Below are 19,228 nucleotides of genomic sequence, written 5' to 3'. Positions count from 1 at the left end.
TCTGAAAATACATTATCAAAATTTTAAAAAGAAAAGTTTAATAAAGTGAATATACAATTTAGAGAATAGATAAAATACAAACATAAAAATAATAAAATTAAAAGTTGGCTTTTTGAAGGTGATATCAAAATCAATAAACATTTAATCTTATAAAAAAGAGATCCAGATTTTAAAAAATAAGATAAATTCACCACTAATTAAAGGAACAAAACTATTCTTTAAACTTTCCATATACAATCATATGCTAAAAAGTGGAATTTAAAGCATATAGATAATTATCATATATGTTTGTAAAATTCCCAGATTGATAGAACATAAAATAGAGCTCTTAGCCTAATCTCAGAAAGTAATATTGAAGAAGTAAGGAACTATTAATGGAAAAAACTCCAGCTGCATTTTCAGATAAATTTATCATATCCTAAAAGTGCAATTGACATCTATTTCTATAGAAGTTAGTCTCAGTATGGAATAACAGAAGTTATTTTCTCTAAATTTAGAAAACATGTGATTCTATTGACCTGTTTTTATCAGATAAATATGTTTTCTATACCTAAACTAGGGATGAATTAAAAAAAAAGAAATATGAATTGATATTACTAATGGATGTTGATTCAAATTTTTATATAAAGTGTTAACCAAAAAAAAAAAAATATATATCCAGAGTGCAGCTAGGTGGCACACTGGTTAGAGCACCAACCCTGAAGTCAGGAGGACCTGAGTTCAAATCTGGTCCCAGACACAACACTTCCTAGCTGTGTGACCCTAGGCAAGTCACTTAACCTCAGTTGCTTCAGCCCCCTCCCCCCCCCAAAAAAAAATTTATATATCCAAAAAAATTTGCTATAATCAAATTTGGTTTATTAATCAAATCATCAAACCATTTGCAAGAATGGTTTTTTATTATGAAAAATTAGTTTAATTCATCATATAAAAAAAAAAAAGAGTCTAAACTATGTAATTTTATCCATAGCTGCATATTTGGTAAAAAATATATCTCTAGTTTATATAATTAAAAAAAAAAAAAAAACATGGGCTACAATATTGTAGGGCTAAGTTTTAAAATGATAAAATAATACAAAGTTAATATAATCTGCAGTGGGAAAACAGGAGAAGCTTTACTAGTAGGTGATAATGCAGGATTCTCCTTCATGCCACTAAGAGTTGGAATTAGTTATATAGGATGAGAAAATTTTGAATTGAGAAAACTACCATTGTGTGGGTTTATAGAAATTTTATAAAAAAATTTATAAAATTTTATTTTTAAAAATTCTATTTTAAAAAATTGAGTCTTCAGGAGACAATCCAGTTAGAAATACAGCAGTTAAAGTAAGCTGTTTGTCACTCACTAGAAGTTACTTGGTCCTCCCTGAAGGTCATTCAGACAATGACACAGCTCTCCTGTTCTGTCCACTTTAAGTCACCCATTCTTTCTGTACCACTATTTCTTGATTTACACATTCTGCCTTACTTTAGACTGTAGTGTGCTTCCTAGAGTCCCCACGCTGGGGTGCCAAAATATACTATCCAGACTAGCTCTCTGGAAAAATCTTGAGAGTAGCCCGAATCCTTGGTCTTAGTAGAGGAATGAAAAAGGCAAGAGACCCAAGAGATTGGTCAGAGATGGAGTTCATTTATTTCAAGTCCTCTCAGCCCCTAAATACCTTTGTATGATTACATCACTACAGACACTGAGCATGTGCTAACTATAAGCACCCTGCTATTGATATGTAAATTCCTCTTCACTGTAAGTATTCCTTGCTTCAAGTAGAACACAGGTGGTCATGCCCTCCCTGACTTTTCAGGAAAGCTGACAGCCCTTTGGGGAGATGGGGAGCCAAAGCAGACATTGCCAGTCGATCCCTCTGGCCTAAAGGGTCTTATACCTTACTCAGAGTTCCCCCACTATCTTCAGCTTTCTACATTCGATCACATAAAGCACCATTCTGGGATAACCTGAGGTGGGAAGGCCTTTGGAATTTGTACAGTCTCAAAGATTGGCTGGATTGGAGACACGAGCATCCCTGAAGTGCTCTTGCCTTGACTTTTGTGTCTTGCATAAGTCCCCAGATGGGTAAAGCAGGCCCTAGAGTCAGGAGGACCTGAGTTCAAATTCAGTCTCAGATACTTGCCACTTACTAGCTGTGTAACATTTGGCAAGTCACTTAATCCCAATTGCCTAGCCAAAAGAAAAAAAAAGAACCTTTTCTCAACTATATTTTGGGGGAATATTTTTTGATAATACAAGGGAGATCAGGAAGTCACAAAGAAAAAACAATTTTGATTACTTTAAATTGAAAACCCTTTTCAGAACAAAATCAATGCAGCTATAATAAGAAGGGAAACTTGATTGGGAAAGTTTTATTATAGTTATCTCTGATAAAGGTCTAATAGTCAACATATATAGGGAATTAAACACAATATTCATTAGTAGCTGTTAGATAAGTGGTCAAAGGCAACAGACAGACATTTCAAAAGATAAATTGCAAACTTAACTGTAAGGAAGACTTATTCAGATCACCATTAATAAGAGAAATGTGAAATAAAATATTTCCTGAACTTTTACCTCACACCCAGAAAATTGGCAATAATCTTCCTGACTCTGAGGCAAGTTCTGTACCACGTACATATCATTACATCACTATATATATTCTCTACATACACATACATTCAAATATAATCAATTGGTTGTACCACTTGCACGTTAAGAATTATGAATAAGATCAAACTCTGAAAACCTTTAAGAAACTATGTGGTACAGTGGAGATGGTACTAAGTCTGGAGTTAGGAAGCTGCATCTTTCTGAGTTCAGTCTGACCTCAAGCACTAACTACTAACCACTTACGTGAACCTGGGCAAGTCACTTAATTCTGTTTGCCTCAGTTTCCTTATCTATAAAATTATCTGGCGAAGAAAATAGTGAACCATTCCAGTAACCAAGTGGGGGTTATGACAACAAGAAATGTATGGCCCCAAAAGGAGAGTAATCAACCATGTAGCAAAACAGAAAAGTGACATTAACAGCCTGAGTGCTATCCCAATCTACACTTTTGTGTAGTCCACTAGTGTAGCAAAGTGGTGCCAGATTCAGTTGGAAACCAGGGCTACCAAATTGTACATAAGGATCTTGGGAGGGAAGGAAGGGTGTTACAGCTTGACTTAGGTAACCATACATTAATGTCATCTAGGTTTTATCATATTTATATTTCATCAGTTATTTCCCAATTACAATTCAATTTGGTTTGAGAGATGTTTGGGAATGTAGTAGATTACCAATGTAGAGAACTTCTGGAAAGGAAATTGTTTTGCATTTTACTCTTAGAAGTTTGTCCGGGGACATGAATGGTTAAGTGACCTGACAAAAATTACCTAATTCTCAAGTATCAGAGACAGGACTTGAACCCAGGTCTTCCATATTTCTAGGTTAGTTTTTTATACACTGCACCACTACTCATTTTGTGGTTGTTGTCCACACTGCTCTATTTCTTATCAAATATTTTTTTAAAAAAGAATGTTCCTAGCCAATGTTCCAATTAATTTTCTAGTATTTCTGGTTATCTAGTGTTTTTACTACTATTCATCAATTCAGCTTTTTGTTTAATCACTTTTTTTCATTTCCCCAAAGTTCACTGGAAAAAAAACCTTAGAATTCAAGTTCCTGATTCTATTACTGGTGCAATCAAAGGAATTTAGGTGGTTCAATAAATAGCTCTAGACTTAAGAGTCAAGAAAAGCTGAATTAACATCCTGCCTCAAACATTTACTAGCTTTGTGACACTGAATAATTCACTAATCTTCCATACCTCAGTTTTTCCCTCTATAAAAAGGCAATAGTAGAAACACTAGATGACTGAAACCAGAAACACTAGAAAATTAATATACCAGACAAAAGTTTTTTAAGAAGACAACCAAATTTTCATACTCAAGCAAAAAAAAAAAAAGTGAGTTCATAATACATGAACAGAAAATCATTAGAAACTATTTGGTCCAGGTATATGTCCCCCAAAACATAACTGACATGGAAGGATACATATTTTTTAAATATCCTTATCAGCAGAACTGGAAGTAGAGAATCTGAATAATCCATTCACAGTAAAAGAAATAGAACTCCTAAAGGAAAAAAAATTCTCTGGCTTGAATCAAATTATAAGTAACTTCAAACAACCATTCCATGAAAATTTAACTTATTGTCATATAAATTATTTGAAAAATTATATATAGAAAGCCTATTTCCACCGTTAGTAAAACAAGTATATTCGTAATGCCTATACCAAGTGTAATGGGCCAGAATTCTGGAGAAGTGTACTTAAAACAAGGATTCTTACAACAAGGTATTAACTCATTGGAATTGATAAAACAATAGTTATCTAGTTTAGCATGGTGATGAATAGTTCTCTAGTTCAGTATGATTGATTTAACCTTACAACAGATAATGGTTCCCTAGTGATATAATGATTGGCTTATACTCAGTATGATGAATGGATTTAATTGTAATAGAGTATTTAAGAAGTCAGAGTCAGACCTAGAGGAGGACTCAAACAGACTCGGGGAAGACTGAGGACTGGAAGTTGGAGTACAAGCTCTTGGACTGAGACAGACTTCAAGATAGAAATCATCGTGGTGGTCCTCCTGCCTCCCTCCTCCCCCAAAGAAACTGACACATTCCAGAGGACCTCCAGAAAGCTAGCTGAGCTCCAGGCAAGGAGACAGATTGTGAAGGAGACAGTAAAGACTTTTGGACTTTATCACCTAGTTATTCTCTTGGTGATTACTCAGCTGAAATGAAGGCTGGTCCAAAGACTTCCAGCGATCAAACTAGAATATTACACCAAGGATATAAAATGTGAGGAAGAAATTTTCAGAACAATATCACTAATGAATATTAATTTAAAATATTGAATAAAATAATAGTAGAGGCAACAACATATTAAAACTGTATATACTGTAATCAGTTTGGGTACATATCAGGAATGTAAGATTGGTTCAATATTAGTAAAGAATCGTATAGACCCTTTTTATAACAAAATTAATAAAAATCACATGATAGTCAATGCAGAAAACAACTTTCAATAAAATATAGCACCCATTTGTATTTTTGAAATATTTAAAAAAGGATAAAATAGACTTTTCTCTGGTAAATAATATTTGTTTAAAATTAAGAGCTAACATTATTTATATTGGAAAAATGCTAGATTCCCTTTCCAAAAGCACTTGAGATAAAATATTGCTACCACTTAATATAATTCTGGCAATGATAACTGTTGCAATATGCTCCTCCCCCAAAAAAGATTCTAAGGGAACATTAATATCAAAGAGAAAACAACCAAAAATTGAAATTAACCTTAGCTAAGTAGCAGGATATAAAGTAAACCCACAGAAATTCTCAACTTTCCTATTATATAATACTGAGAAGGAAGAGAGAAAAAAGAAAGGCAATTCAGAATAACTTCGATATGTATATTATATCTAGGAATATATCTAACAAACAAGAAATTAGATGAATGTGACTATAAATCACTGTAGAAATAAAGATAGGCTAATGTATTGGAAAGTAATTAATTGCTCCTGTTAGCCAATGCTGTTTTAATAAAAAATGTAAAACTTCCTTAATTAATCTATAGAATAAATGCCATATCAGTCATACTTCTAAAGGGTCACTTTATGGCACTAGACAAAAAATTTAAAAAAAAAATCTATTTGGAGAAATAAGTGGTCAAGAATCCCAGAAGAAATACTGTTTTTTCTCTTACGTTGGAAGAAGATCTAGAAGTATTAGGTCTAAATGTATAGCCAGTAGGCATCAAGACACTTATCTGTTATTGCTTAAAATTAAAAGTTCATCAATAGACCATAAGATCCAGGAGGAATCATGTACAGCATTTTAACATTGAACAAACCATAGAACTTCAACTCTTTGAGTAATTGATCTCAAACTATTTTCATAATAATATTTTTAAATTCTAATACCAATTCCAATATCAATAAATAAACAAAAGTTCTTTGAGGCATTCTTTGCTGGAAAGACTTCCATGAGTTGCAAAGTGAAATCTTTTGTGGATAAAGTAACAGCAATATTGTAAAATGATTTTAGTTATGAATGACTTAGTGTTTCTCAGCAATACAATGATCCAAGACAGCTCTGAAGGACTTATGATGAAAAATGCTATCCATAAGGCAGAGAAAGAACTGGTGGTGTCTGAATACAAATTGAAACATATTAAAAAAAACAACAACAAATTTATTTACATCATTTCTTATAGCACAAAAGTCTTTCATCATAATCGCATATGCTTTTTTTTTTTTAAATACATTATCCAAGTGATGGGCATCCCCTCAGTTTCTAATTCTTTGCCCCCAGAAAAGAGCTGCTATAAATATTTTTGTACATAGGGTCCTTTGTGTGTGTTTGTGTGTGTAAAACTAAAACCTCAAGAAAAATAAAGTTTAAAAAGTATGTTTCAATTTGTATTCCTACACCATCAGTTCTTTAGGTATGAGTAGCATCTTTCATCATAAATCCTTCAGAGCTGTTTTGGATCATTGTATAAATGAGAATAACTAAATCATTGACAGCTGATCATCTTACAATATTATAGTTACTTTGTATCCAGTATATTTCACTTTGCATTAGCTCATATTAGTTTTAATTTTCTTGATGGGTTGGTTTGGAATTTTTGTTTGTTTTCTTTCACAATATGATTATTTTGGAAATGTTTTGCATGACTATACATATATAACTTATATTGAATTGCTTGCTTTCGCAGGCAGGTGGGAAAGGAGGAAAGGAGAGAATTTGGAACTCAAAGTTTTAAAAATGAATGTTAGAGATTGTTTTTACTTAACTGAGGAAAAATAAAATACTAAATAAAATGTTTTTTTAAGTGTAAAGGGACCTGAGACCAAACACTTGAGCACCACTGTCCTACTTGAAAAAAAGCTTTGAAAGCAATCTGAGCAGTATCTTGTAACATATACCATAACAAACTCCAAATGGATGCAAGAATCTAAAATATAAAGGCCATTTGATAAACATGTTGAAGGAGACAGTTTTCACAGTGTTGCTTAAAACTATTGAGTATGTTTTGGTAAATCAACTCAAATATTTTATTAATTTTGTGATTATTTTGAATGGGACTTCCTTTTTATTATTGCCTATTAAACATGCTAATACTTAATAATTCTGTGACTTTTTGTGCATTATTTTGTATACTATAACTACTAAAGGTCTTGTCTCAATTAGTTTTTCTGCTAATTCCTTAGAATTTCCTAAGTAAAATATTGTACTAACAAATAGGGATTGTTTTGTCTTCATTTATTCTCTAATCTTTGTGCTATTAATAGCATTTCTTGAATTATATAAAATAATAATGGGAAGAGGAAGATATAGCCTTACTTTACTTCTATATTTATTAGGAAAGTGTGATAGAATTTTCTTGTAAATATATTAGGAACAGGATGTTTGTGGGGTTTTTTGTTTGTTTTCTTCATTCCTTTGCAACTGGTTCTATTACCATTCCTCAGATTGGATTTTTTTTTTTTTAACAGAACTTGGTATTCTATTAATTGGAGTTTTTTGGTATAATATATTTCTCTTCTGTTCAGATTTGAGGGAGGGCTACATATAGCTGCATAATGGTTTCCTGTAATTCTTTTTATTTTTGCTGGTTCAATTGTGATTTTACTTTGTGTTTCATTTATTTTTTTTTCTTTCATTCCATTCCATTCATTTTATCCTTAATTAATAATCCTAAATATTTGTCAGTTTTGGTACTCTTTTAGCTTTTAGTTTTGTTTATCAGTTTTTTAGGCTTTTTGGTTTCCAGTTAATTACTTCACTGATTATCAAGATGTTTGCTTTTTTATTATTATTATTTTGGGTTTATTTTTTGACATCCTAATTATTTTTTATTGAATATTCCTCTCTTTTTCTATTTTGATAGTGTTTGTTCTTAGGAATAAAACTTTTGGGGGATTTCTTCTTAGAAATTTTGGCATATGATTTCACCATTATGATTGTGTCTCAATAATTATTTGTTTTTATGATTTCTTTTTGGTATTTAGAATTTCATTTAGATTCACATTCATTCACATTCAGATTTAATTTAAATCTCTAGAGATTTGACTCGAGAATTTTTCAGGTGAATTAATTTCTTCATTGGAATGTAATTAAAATTTACCTTTTGTGAACATTGTTTTGGGGGAGTTGATATTTATTATATTTTGCTTATAGGTACAACTGTAACTGCATTGAAACTATTTAAGAATCTTCCTGTAAGAAAACAATTTTACTCAACAGCAAAAAGATGTAAGGATGAATTGAAAAAAATCCAAGACCTTCTTATAGCCTATGGTATTCTCAAACCTGAATTAAGGATTATTTTTACACATAACAAGGTAAGATTTTTGTTTTTTATAAAATAACTTATGAAATGTTTTTGAGAGGAGGGAAAAGATAATTCATCCTTCATGCCCAAGTTTCATTTATAGAGATTATTCCTTAGGAAAATTAATAGCACAATTTTAAAAAAATTATGTTTATTCTGTGCAGGGGATACTAGGGGATAAAAGAGCACAGCTTACTTGGGACTTTTATGACATGTACATAAATAAGTAAATGCAAGATAGTTGGAAGAGGCACAATATAATTTGGAGAACAAGAGGTCAGGGAAGACTTCACTGAGAAAATGATGATAAAACTATAGAAGCTGATCCATCATTTTTTAATTTTCTTTTTTTATAATAATAGCTTTTTATTTTTCAAAATACAAAAATAATTTTCACCATTCACTCTTGCTAAACTTTGTGTTTCAAATTTTCTACCCTCCCTTTTCACCTTCCTCCTCCCCAGACAGCAAGCAATCCAGTATAGGTTAAATATGTGTGATTTTTCTAAACATAATTTCACATTTATCATGCTGCAAAAGAAAAATCAGGTCAAAAAGGGGAAAAACTGAAAAAAAAAATAAAAGCAAGCAAGCAAACAGCAACAATAAAGGTGAAAATACTGTAATGTTGTAATCCACATTTTTCTCTATCTCTCTCCCAACATATAAAAGCTGATCAATTTTTAAATATTTATTAAGCTTCAAACATGTTCTAGGCACTATGCTTGGTACTGGGGATCAAAAGACAAAAATGAAACAGACCCTGCACTAAGAAAGTTTAGATTATATCGGGGAGACAATTTGTATATATGAAAGTATATACAAAATAATTGAAAAAGGGTGCATGAACAACTGAGGAATCAGGAAATACTTCATATATCATTTGAACTCAGTATTGAAGAAAGTTGTCTGTGAGATAGATGTGAGGAGAGAATACATCATAAGATTGAAAGGACATGTACTATTATGTATGAGGAGCAAAGATAAGGCCCATTTTGCTAAATCATAGAACTTGTTAATTAGAATAATATATAATAAGACTAGAAAGATAGGTTGGGACCAGATTGTCAAAGATTTAAAAGGCCAAACAAAGTAAGAGACCTAAAAATATGAGTGAGCCACTAGAATTTATTGAGTGGGAGAGTGACATCGTCAATTGAGTTAAAAATTTTATTAAAAAATTTTATCATTAAAAAAAAATTTTATCAGCTGCATGGAGGGTAGCTTGGAGAAAGAAGAAACTTTAATTGGGAGTTATTGCAAAGTTTGGTTTTGTGATCATCAAGACGTTTACTTCAATCCTTATGGCCTCTCAAATCTTTCCAAAACAAAAGTTATATACCAAAGATAAAGCTGTTTTCATGGTCTGAAATACCCAGAATCCAAAAGAAAATGTAAATAAACAAACCTAGAAATTCAGACTTCTGACTCTGAATTCATTCTGTACCCTTTCTCTTCTTTATATGCCAGCAGCAGCAAGACCTCTACTAGCAGATTGTGACACAGGCTTATATCAAAACTCATCCCTGAACTCTGTTCCCATCTTCCCTCTTTCTGTGCTATAGAGACTCCTCCGGCTCTACACTGTGGGAGTTTTTCCAGGCCTCAATAGTCAGATTGGCCACAGCCTTGCAGGAGTAAAAGCCTGTTGGGTGCTAAAACCTGAATGCATCAGTGCTGGAAAGCTCTGAACTGGAGTAAGCAAGATCTGAACTGTTGGTGGTAGGACAGAGAACTAAAGGACTAAGGGATTGAGACAAATCATCAGGGCAGGATGCCATATTTTGGGGGGACTGTGAAGCATTCCACCAAACCTAAGCGAAGAGCATAGCATCCAGATGGTACCAATTCCATGAACCTAAAAGACAGGTTGTATTAGTTAGGATCATAGAGCTCCCAAAAGAAGACAAGAGGGCAAAAAAAAATTATGCCATAATGAAGGAAATAATAAAAGAGACTGCTTAGGAATACATTAAATTCTAATAAAAAGAATTCACAAATTATCTCCAGGAAAAAAGAAAAAAAGACAATTCAATTTGGAAACAAGATCTGCAAAACATCAAGAGAAAGATCTTCAAATACAAAGGAAAGGGCATTTGATTACCTCAAGACTATTTCAAATCTACTAGAAGAAGGAGGAGTAATGGAAAAATATGTTCTGAAAAGAGGTGCAGTAAGGATGCAGCCCAAGTTGATTTATCCTGCAAATCTGCTTAATACAGGACAAAAGATGCATGTTCAGTAATTTAAAAAAAAGTTTAAAACATTTTTAGAAAGAAAAGAACAACTGAAAAAATTATTTGCTTCTTGAACAAATAAAACAACAGAAATACAGAGAATTGAATCAGTGCAGACAGCAATAACAGCATAGTGGCAACAAAAAGACTAGTAAGAAACTTTTATAAGTGTATACAAATTGACGGGGGTTGAAGTTGGAAATCTTGTAAAGGTAGCAGTGATAAGGCCAACAGAGGCATTATGGGTAGAACCTAAAAACACCCTGCCTACTTGGGAATGCTGCTTTTGTGGGACAACATTGCAACATGAGAGAGTACATGAAAGAGGAAGAGAGGAGAAAGGGAGTAAAGAACAATGAGTGATAAACTGGGATCAAATCTAGAACTAGTAGTGAAGGCAAAGTGACCACTGTTGTCTCATGAAGAAAAAAGCCTACAATAATGAATGAGAGGAAGGATGAAATATTGAAAAGGGGAAGAAAATAAAGGGTCTTTACTTTGTAGAGAAAGGAGTTCCACTAATGAATATTCTTGTGAGTCAAGGGACATAAGAACGTTATACTGGATGAAGTCCAGGGAATTTTGTACCTCAGAATGTCTTTTTGTCCTGGGACAGGAGATTTGGAAACGCTTGGGGGCAACTGGCACCTGGAGGATCAGGGGAAAAGGTCAGTAAGAGAGGATATAACCCATGTGAGGGTAGCATGAACAGGGGGTGATGTACTGTGGACTAATAGCTGTAATAATTGACATTGTTCTCAAAGTGAAGCACAAAGGAAAAAGAAAATCCATGTGATAAGCCTTGTGAGGCTGTGGCAAAAAAGTGTGTAGAAGGAAGAGCCTAGAATGTATTTTTTGAAAAGATTGGTTGTATGAAGAATACAGAGAAAAGAGAGGAGACCAGATGATTATAGGGATCGTGAATCAGAGAATGAAAGTTTAAACAAAGATAGGTAATGAAAAAAGTGAAAAATCTTTTTTTTTTTTTAAAGGTAACAAAAATATGAAGTAAAATGAACTAATGAACAAAACTAGCTGATGGGGAACCCATTTCACTGAGAAGAAAATGAAAAGGAATAAATATATAATTGAATAAAAACAGGAGAAACTAATAAAATATAATGGGATACAAATGAGAAGAAGAGATCAGAGGTGAGAGAAAGAAAGCTAGTACTAACAGAGCTGCCTTAAAAAAAATTAAAGTAACTGAAGGAGCATAATACTGTATTTACAACAAAAGACGAGAAAAATTATAACTTTTAAAAAAAGAACAAATTTCGGTGGAGAAAAATATAAATCTTAACTCATAACTTTAAATGTTAATGGATTAAACAATCCAATAAAACAAGAAAATGTCTGGCTGGATAAGAAAACAAAATGTTGCATTCTTTTGTTTACAAGAAACATGTTTAAAATAAAAAGACATTTAAAATGAAACTAAGGGCAGTGGGAAAAATTTACCTTGCATTAAATGAATGAACTTGAAAAAAGCAGGAATTACTATTATGCTATCAGATAAAGCAAAAGCAAACATTTTTTAAAAAGTGTAAACAAGGAAAAATTGTGTTATGCTAAAAGAACCCATAGATCACAAACCAATATCAGGAATAAACTTGTATGCTTCAAGTGTTTTAGTATTTGAATTCATAAAGAATGGTCTTTGTACATATATCCTTTACATTCATAATGCAATAGGAACAGAAATTGATTCAGGGACTACCATTAAAAAAAATACAGACCCAAATGGAAACTTAACAACAAAACCTTAAATAAAAAAAAAAAAAATCAAAGAATAAATTATAGAAATAATTAATAGCTTTGGAAAAGTAAATGATAATGATAAAACAACCTCCTAAAATGCAGTGCTCAGAGAGCATTATATTCTTTTTTGTCGAAAATTCTGTTATGTTCTTCTAAAAATAATCTAATAACATTACATTGAATTATATTGAATATCCTTTTTTTTAACTCTGAAGGATTTTATTCAGTTTTGCTTAGTATGTGATTCTTGGTTGTAATGCTAGCTCTTTTCTCCTCCAGAATATCATATTCTAAAGCCTTTGATCCTTTAATGTAGAAGCTGGTAAATCTTGTGTTATTCTGATTGTGGCTCCATGATACTTGGATTTCTTTTTGGGTGCTTACAATTTTTTCTTCTTGATTTGGGAATTCTGGAATTTGACTATAATATTCCTTGGATTTTTCATTTGGGGATGTCTTACCAGGAGGTGAGCAGTAAATTCTTTCAATTTCTGTTTTACCTTCTGTCTAGAATATGAGGGTAGTTTTTCTTGATAATAGTCTCTTTTTTATCTTTACTTTCAGGTAGGTTCAATAATATTTAAATTATTTCCTCTTATTCTATTTTCCAAGTCATTAATTTTTCCAAGAGATATTTCACATTTTCTTCTATTTTTTTAATTCTTTTGATTTTGTTTGTTTCTTGATGTTTCATAAAATCATTAGCTTCTACTTGCCCAATTCTAACTTTTTAGGAATTACTTCCTTTTGTGAAATTTCGTGCCTTCTTTTCCATTTGACTAATTCTACATTTTAATGAGCTTTCCTCAGTGCATTTTTATGTATCTTTTTCCATTTGGCCAATTCTACTTTTCAAGGTATTCTTCTCTTCATTGTGTTTTTGTGCCTTTTTTTTTTTTACTTGCCATTAGGCTTAGTCTAGAAGGTTTTATTTTCTTCAGTATTCTTTGTGTCTTCTTTATCAAGCTGTTGATTCTTTTTTTTCATGATTTTATTGCATTTTACTCCTTTCTCTTCCCAATTTTCCCTCTACTTTTTTATTTTTTGAAGTCTTTCGTAGTCTGAGATTATTTCATATTTTCTTTGAGATTTTGGTTACAGGAATTTTGACTTTGTTTTTTTTCTTCTGAGGATATGTTTTGATCTTCCTTGTTACCATAAGCATCCTTTCTTTCTACCAACTTTCTGTGGTCACTTTTTTTTTTCTATGTCCTCATTTTCCAATGTATTTTTTGCCTTTTAACTCTGTGCTTAAGTGGGGCTCTGCTTCCCAAGTGGAAGGGACACTGTTCTAAGCTTCAGTGTTTTATTGCAGCTCTTTTTAGAGATAATTCTGGGGATCTGTAAGTTTTTGGCTCTTCCAAAGTGGTTTGATCTAGGGAGAGGTGTGTTTACTACATTCCTGTACTTTGCACTGGTTTGTAAGTGATCACAAGCACTCTTTCAAAACCTGGAACTTGTAACCATAGTCCATCTCTCTTGTGGCTGCAAGTTCTACTGTGTTAACTGCTTCCTCACACTGGGGACTTAAAAAATGTGCAAAAGTTCTCCTCCTATTGCTAGCAAAGGGACTCTTTTAAATCTTCTGATTTGCTATCTAATCTTTTTACTGTCTGTGGCTGAGAGGTCTGGAAACTGCCACTGCTGCTACTGATTCAGCCATCCCAGGCCTATTCCTGGTTTGTTGGGCTCATTCTGTGTTAGCACACAGCCTGCACTGGACTGGACTCTTCTTTCACCCTGGTATAACACATTTTTTCTTTTGATCTAAATTGTTTTGGGCTGGAAAATTCTTTGACTCCATAGGTTCTGCTGCTCTAGAATTTGATTAATCATTATTTTAAAGTATTTGGAGAACTTTGGGGGAAAGCTCAGATGAATCCCTGCTGTTACTCTGTGGTGTTCTTTTTCTTTAATATAATGGTTCTCTGGGAGCAGGTTTCTTGGGGAGGTTTTCTGGAGGCAGCCTTAATTTCAGTTAAGAGTAATAATCACCTCAAATGCAGCCAAGTGTTAAAATACAGTCTTTTATTGTCTCTTCCAAAATCTTATCTCCTTCATTTGGGGCTCGGCTAGTTTTCTGGAGGCCTTCTTTCTCCTTGGTTCCAAGAGCTCTTGCTGCTAGTCCTTTGCTTCTGCTCCCTTCAGCCTCCAGCCAGCACAAAGGTGGGAGATGGAATGAATCTGTCTTACCTCTGAGAAAGGGCTTCTGCTGAACTGACTGACTGGCTCACTGAAACTCTTTTTATGCTCAGTGTAAAAGGTTGACTCCTCCTCCAAGAGAATGGGATTATGGGATCTGAGAGTGGGATTATAGGTTTCTGGCTTGTGAATCTCATACTGAATACTGACTTGCGAATCTCCCAAAAGTGTGAACTCCAATGAGTACTTTAATACATTAGTGAGCTAGAGGATTTGCTAAGTACCATGCTAAATTAAATAATTATTGTCTCTATCAACTCTAATGAGTTAACACTTTGTAAGGATTCCAACATTACTCCCTCTTTTTGACTCTCAGGAACATTATATTATTAGTCATACATTAGCAAAATAGAAAAGGAGAAGGAAAATGAATTAATTTATGCACTCTTCCTACCAAGAAAAATAAAGTTGTTGTTTTTTAAAAAGAATGCTTCAATCCATATTCACATACAATCCATTCTTTCTTTGAGTATGTATAACATTTTTCATCATAAATTCTTCAGAATAGCTGTGGATCATTGTATTGCTGAAAATAATGTCATTCAGTTGTGATCATCCCATAACATTGCTGTTATTTTATACACAGTATGTTTCAATTTGCTTGAATTAATGGAGAACTTTCCAGATTTTTCTGAGAGTATTCTGCTCATTTTGTATGGAACAATAATATTCCATCATAATCACATGCCCCAATTTATTCAACCATTCCTCAAATGATGTGCATACCCTCAATTTCTGATTCTTTTCTCTGAGAAAAGAGCAGCCATAAATATTTCTGTATATTTATGTCCTTTTCTTTTTTTAAAAAATCTCTTTTTTGATTCATCCTAGTACAATAATTATTAAAAAGATGTGTATGATTTTATAACCCTTTGAGCATAGTCCTTTATACATTTGAGAAATGAAGGCTTTATCAATGAAACTTACTTCAAAATTCCTTTCCTAATTACTATTGCTAATTGTATTTCACCCACCTCCTCTTTATTTTAAGGAATAAGAAAGAAAACCCAAGACTAATTCCTTCTCTTAAAAGACAAAAGTGAAAATATTCAAGGAATATTGATATGATTTAGAAGTCTCCTGTATCTGGTTTTCTTTGATAAAAATTACATTTCTGGAAGAAGATTTTGTTAAGCTTAGAACAAAACCACACCAGTAAAATTACTTAAAAATCAGAGTACATACTATAACTTAATCCAAGTGTATCACAATGTCAGTCAGTCAACAACTATTTATTAAACATTTATTGTAGTGCTGACACATCACAGTGTAAGTAGGTATTAGGGATACTGATAGAAAATTGAAATGTTCCCTACCCTCAAGGAGTGTATTTTCTTTCCATTTATTTATTTATTTTTAAAACTTTTTATTGGTAAAAGAAATACATAGATAGTTTTCAACCTTCACCTTTGCAAAATTTTGTGTTGCAAATTTTTTTTTGTCCATCCCTTCTCCTTAGCTCCTCCCCAAGATGGCATATAATCTAATATATATTAAACATGTGCAATTCTGCTATACATATTTCCACAATTATCATACTGCACAAGAAAAATCACATCAAAAAGGAAACAGCTCTGAGGGACCATATCTCTCAGATTAATTAAAGTAACAGGAAAAGATAATGATAAATGCTAGAGGGGATATGGGAAAACTGGGGCACTAATACTGTGAACTTGTCAAAGCATTCTGTAAATCACTTTGAATCATGAAAGATAAGTGACTAAATTGTTCATACCCTTTGATCCAACAGTTCTACTGAGCTTATATCCTAAGGAAGTAAAAGGTATAAACAAAGATCTTGTATATATCAGAATATTCAATATACGAGTTTTTTATGGTAAGAAAGAACTGAAAACAAAAATGGCTATTCATTGATTAAAGATTGGCTAAACTGTTGTATATGAATGTTATAGAATATTATTATGTTAGTAGAAATGATTATAACTTCACAGAAACTTAGAAAAATGTATATAATACAAAGAAGAATAAACAACTAATGAAACAGAATGCATAAAGTCCATATCCACATAAATAAAAAGGTTACTAAAAGGATAACAGGAAAACCAATGATGATTCTAGAAATGTCCTCTCTCAGCAAGGAACTATTGGAATGGAAGGTGGTGTGTCAAGTCTGATACAGTGACCAGATAAAAATTTTTTTTGCATAGCTATTTTTCTTTCAGTCAATCAAAAAAAAATTTACTAAGGATTACTATATTTATTGAGGATAGAATATAAAAAATGAACAATTCTGCTCTCAAAGATTTTACATTCTATGACAAGAACATATATATGTGTGTATGTGTGTGTGTATGTGTATGTATTTGGAATAAAAGTAAAGAGAAAAAATACAATATAAATGGGGAGTAATAGGTGGTACATTTTTTTGGAAATCAAATCTGGCTTCAGACACTTTAGGCAGAGAAAAAGTTAGCTATTTCAGTGAATGAAACTACTCTATTGGTATTCCAAAGAGATCATAAAAGAGGGGAAAGGACTCACATATAGAAAAGTGTTTATAACAGCTCTTTTTGTAGTGGCATACTCCTCAGTAGGGGAATGGTTGAATAAGTTATGATATGTGAATGTAATGGAATATTATTGTTCTATTAAGAAATAATGAGCAGGTTGATAAGTTCAGAAAGAATTACATGAACTGATGTGAGTGAAGTGAGCAGAACAAAGAGAACATTGTACACAGTAACAACATTATGTGATAGTCATTTATGACTTAACTCTTCTCAGCATTGCAGTGATTCAAGATAATTCCAATAGACTTGGGATGGAAAATGCCATTCACATCCAAAGAGAACTATGGACACTGAATGTGGATTGAAGCATGGTATTTTCACCTTTTATTGTTTGTTTATTGTTTTTTTTTCTTTTATTTTGATATTTCTTGGCAACCATGACAAATGTGGAAATATGTTTAGAAAAACTGTGCATGTTTAACCTGTATCAGATTGCTTGCTGTCTTGGAGAGAGAGAGATGTGAAGAAGGGAGAGAGAAAAATTTGGAACATAAAGTCTTACAAAAATGAATGTTGAATATTGTTTTTACATGTATTTGGGAAAATATTGTACAATTGAGGGAAAAAAAATTAATGTGAATGAGAAATGGTAAGGTCCTGAACTAAAATTATAACTTATGTGAGGAAGGCAGAGTAAAGTCAGGAAGCTATTCAAACTCTCCCAGTTTCCCTCAAAACCACATGAAGCCAAGCCTCTGAACAGAATATGACAAGATGAAACCCCTCTACAGCTCGAGATAACCCGAAAAAACTTCAAGAAAGGTCAGTCTCACTGGGGTGAAAAGGGTGTTCAGCCTGGGTGAAATAGACTCTGGGAAAACTGGTGAGAGGGTCTTAAACCCAGCAAATCAGAAACTCAGACTTTCAGTCCTTGCTCAGGAGAGGAGCACAGCAGGGAGGCAGCTTTCAGTCCTAGCTTGGAAGGCAAATCCTGGGAAACCAGGCAACGCTACTCCTGCAAACACAAGGGGGCGCTAGGCTCAAAGCCAAGGCTCAGAACTGCACAGGAAGCCTAGGACAGTGCCTCTTTTACCCCAGTAGCAGAGCTCCTCCACCTTAAAAGTAAAAAAAAAGAAGGAAATACTAAAAGAAAAGGAAAGAGAATGAGCAAGAAACAGAAAAGAACCTTGACCATAAGAAATTTTCTATGGTGACAGGCTCTTGGAAATTTTCATAAATGACTTCAAAAGGCAAAAAAGAGAGGTAGAAGAAATAATGAGAAAAGAAATGAGAAGTATGCATGAGAGAGTCAGCAGTTTGAAAAAGGAAGGGAAAATATTATATGAAGAAAACAACTCCTTAAACAATAGAATAAACCAAATGGAAAAGGAGATAAAGAAGATAACTAAAAAAAAAAAAAAAAAAAAAATCACATTAAAAACGAGAACACGGCAAATGGAAGCTAATGACTTCATGAGACAGCTAGGATCAAACCAAAAAAAAAAAAAAAAAGAATGAAAAAAATGGAAGAAAATGTGAAAATACTCATTGGCGAAATAGTGAACCTGGAAAATAGATCCAGAAGAGACAATTTAAAAATTATTTGGCTTACCTCAAGGCTATGACCAAAAAAAATAATCTGGATAGCATTTTTCAAGAGGTCATTAAAGAAAATTGCCCCACTATTCTAGAAACAGAGGTGGAAATACTCATTGAAAGAATTTGTTGATCACCTCTGGAAAGAAATCCCATAAGGAAAATCCCAAGGGACATTGTTGCAAAACTATAAAACTGTACTCTCTAGGGAAAAAAAATATTGTAAGCTATCAGACAAAAACAATTCAGATATCAAGGAGCAACAGTCAGCATTACATAGGATCTAGCAGCTTCTACAATAAAGGATTGGAGGGCCTGGAATACCATATTCTGGAAGGCAAAAGATCTGGGGTTACAACCAAGAATTAACTACCCAGAGAGACTGAGCATCATCTTTCAGGGTAGGAGATGGAGCTTCAATGAAGTAAGAAATTTTAAACTATTTCTATTGAAAAAACAAGAATTAAACAGAAATTTTAATCTACAAACACAAGGCTCAAGACAATTATAGAAAGATAAATGAGGAAAATATATATTTAAAGGTTACACTTTTTGCATCTCTAGATGCGAAAACAATATC

General features: G+C 32.7%; 1 protein-coding gene across 2 annotated transcripts in view; it reads left to right on the top strand.

The window, feature by feature from the left end:
* The window catches only part of PMS1 (PMS1 homolog 1, mismatch repair system component), a 109,223-nt gene that overhangs the window by 31,958 nt on the left and 58,037 nt on the right, over positions 1-19,228 (top strand). For both annotated transcript variants that reach the window (XM_051986025.1, XM_051986024.1), the window contains exon 5: positions 8,228-8,391. In XM_051986025.1, the coding sequence (XP_051841985.1) occupies positions 8,228-8,391 (164 nt within the window). The remainder of the gene's footprint in view (positions 1-8,227; positions 8,392-19,228) is intronic.

This window comes from Antechinus flavipes, chromosome 3 (genome assembly GCF_016432865.1).
Source record: "Antechinus flavipes isolate AdamAnt ecotype Samford, QLD, Australia chromosome 3, AdamAnt_v2, whole genome shotgun sequence".
NCBI classification, from domain to species: Eukaryota; Metazoa; Chordata; class Mammalia; order Dasyuromorphia; family Dasyuridae; genus Antechinus; species Antechinus flavipes.
The sequence above is the reverse complement of the archived record's forward strand: the minus strand, read 5'-3'. Positions and strand labels throughout refer to the sequence as shown.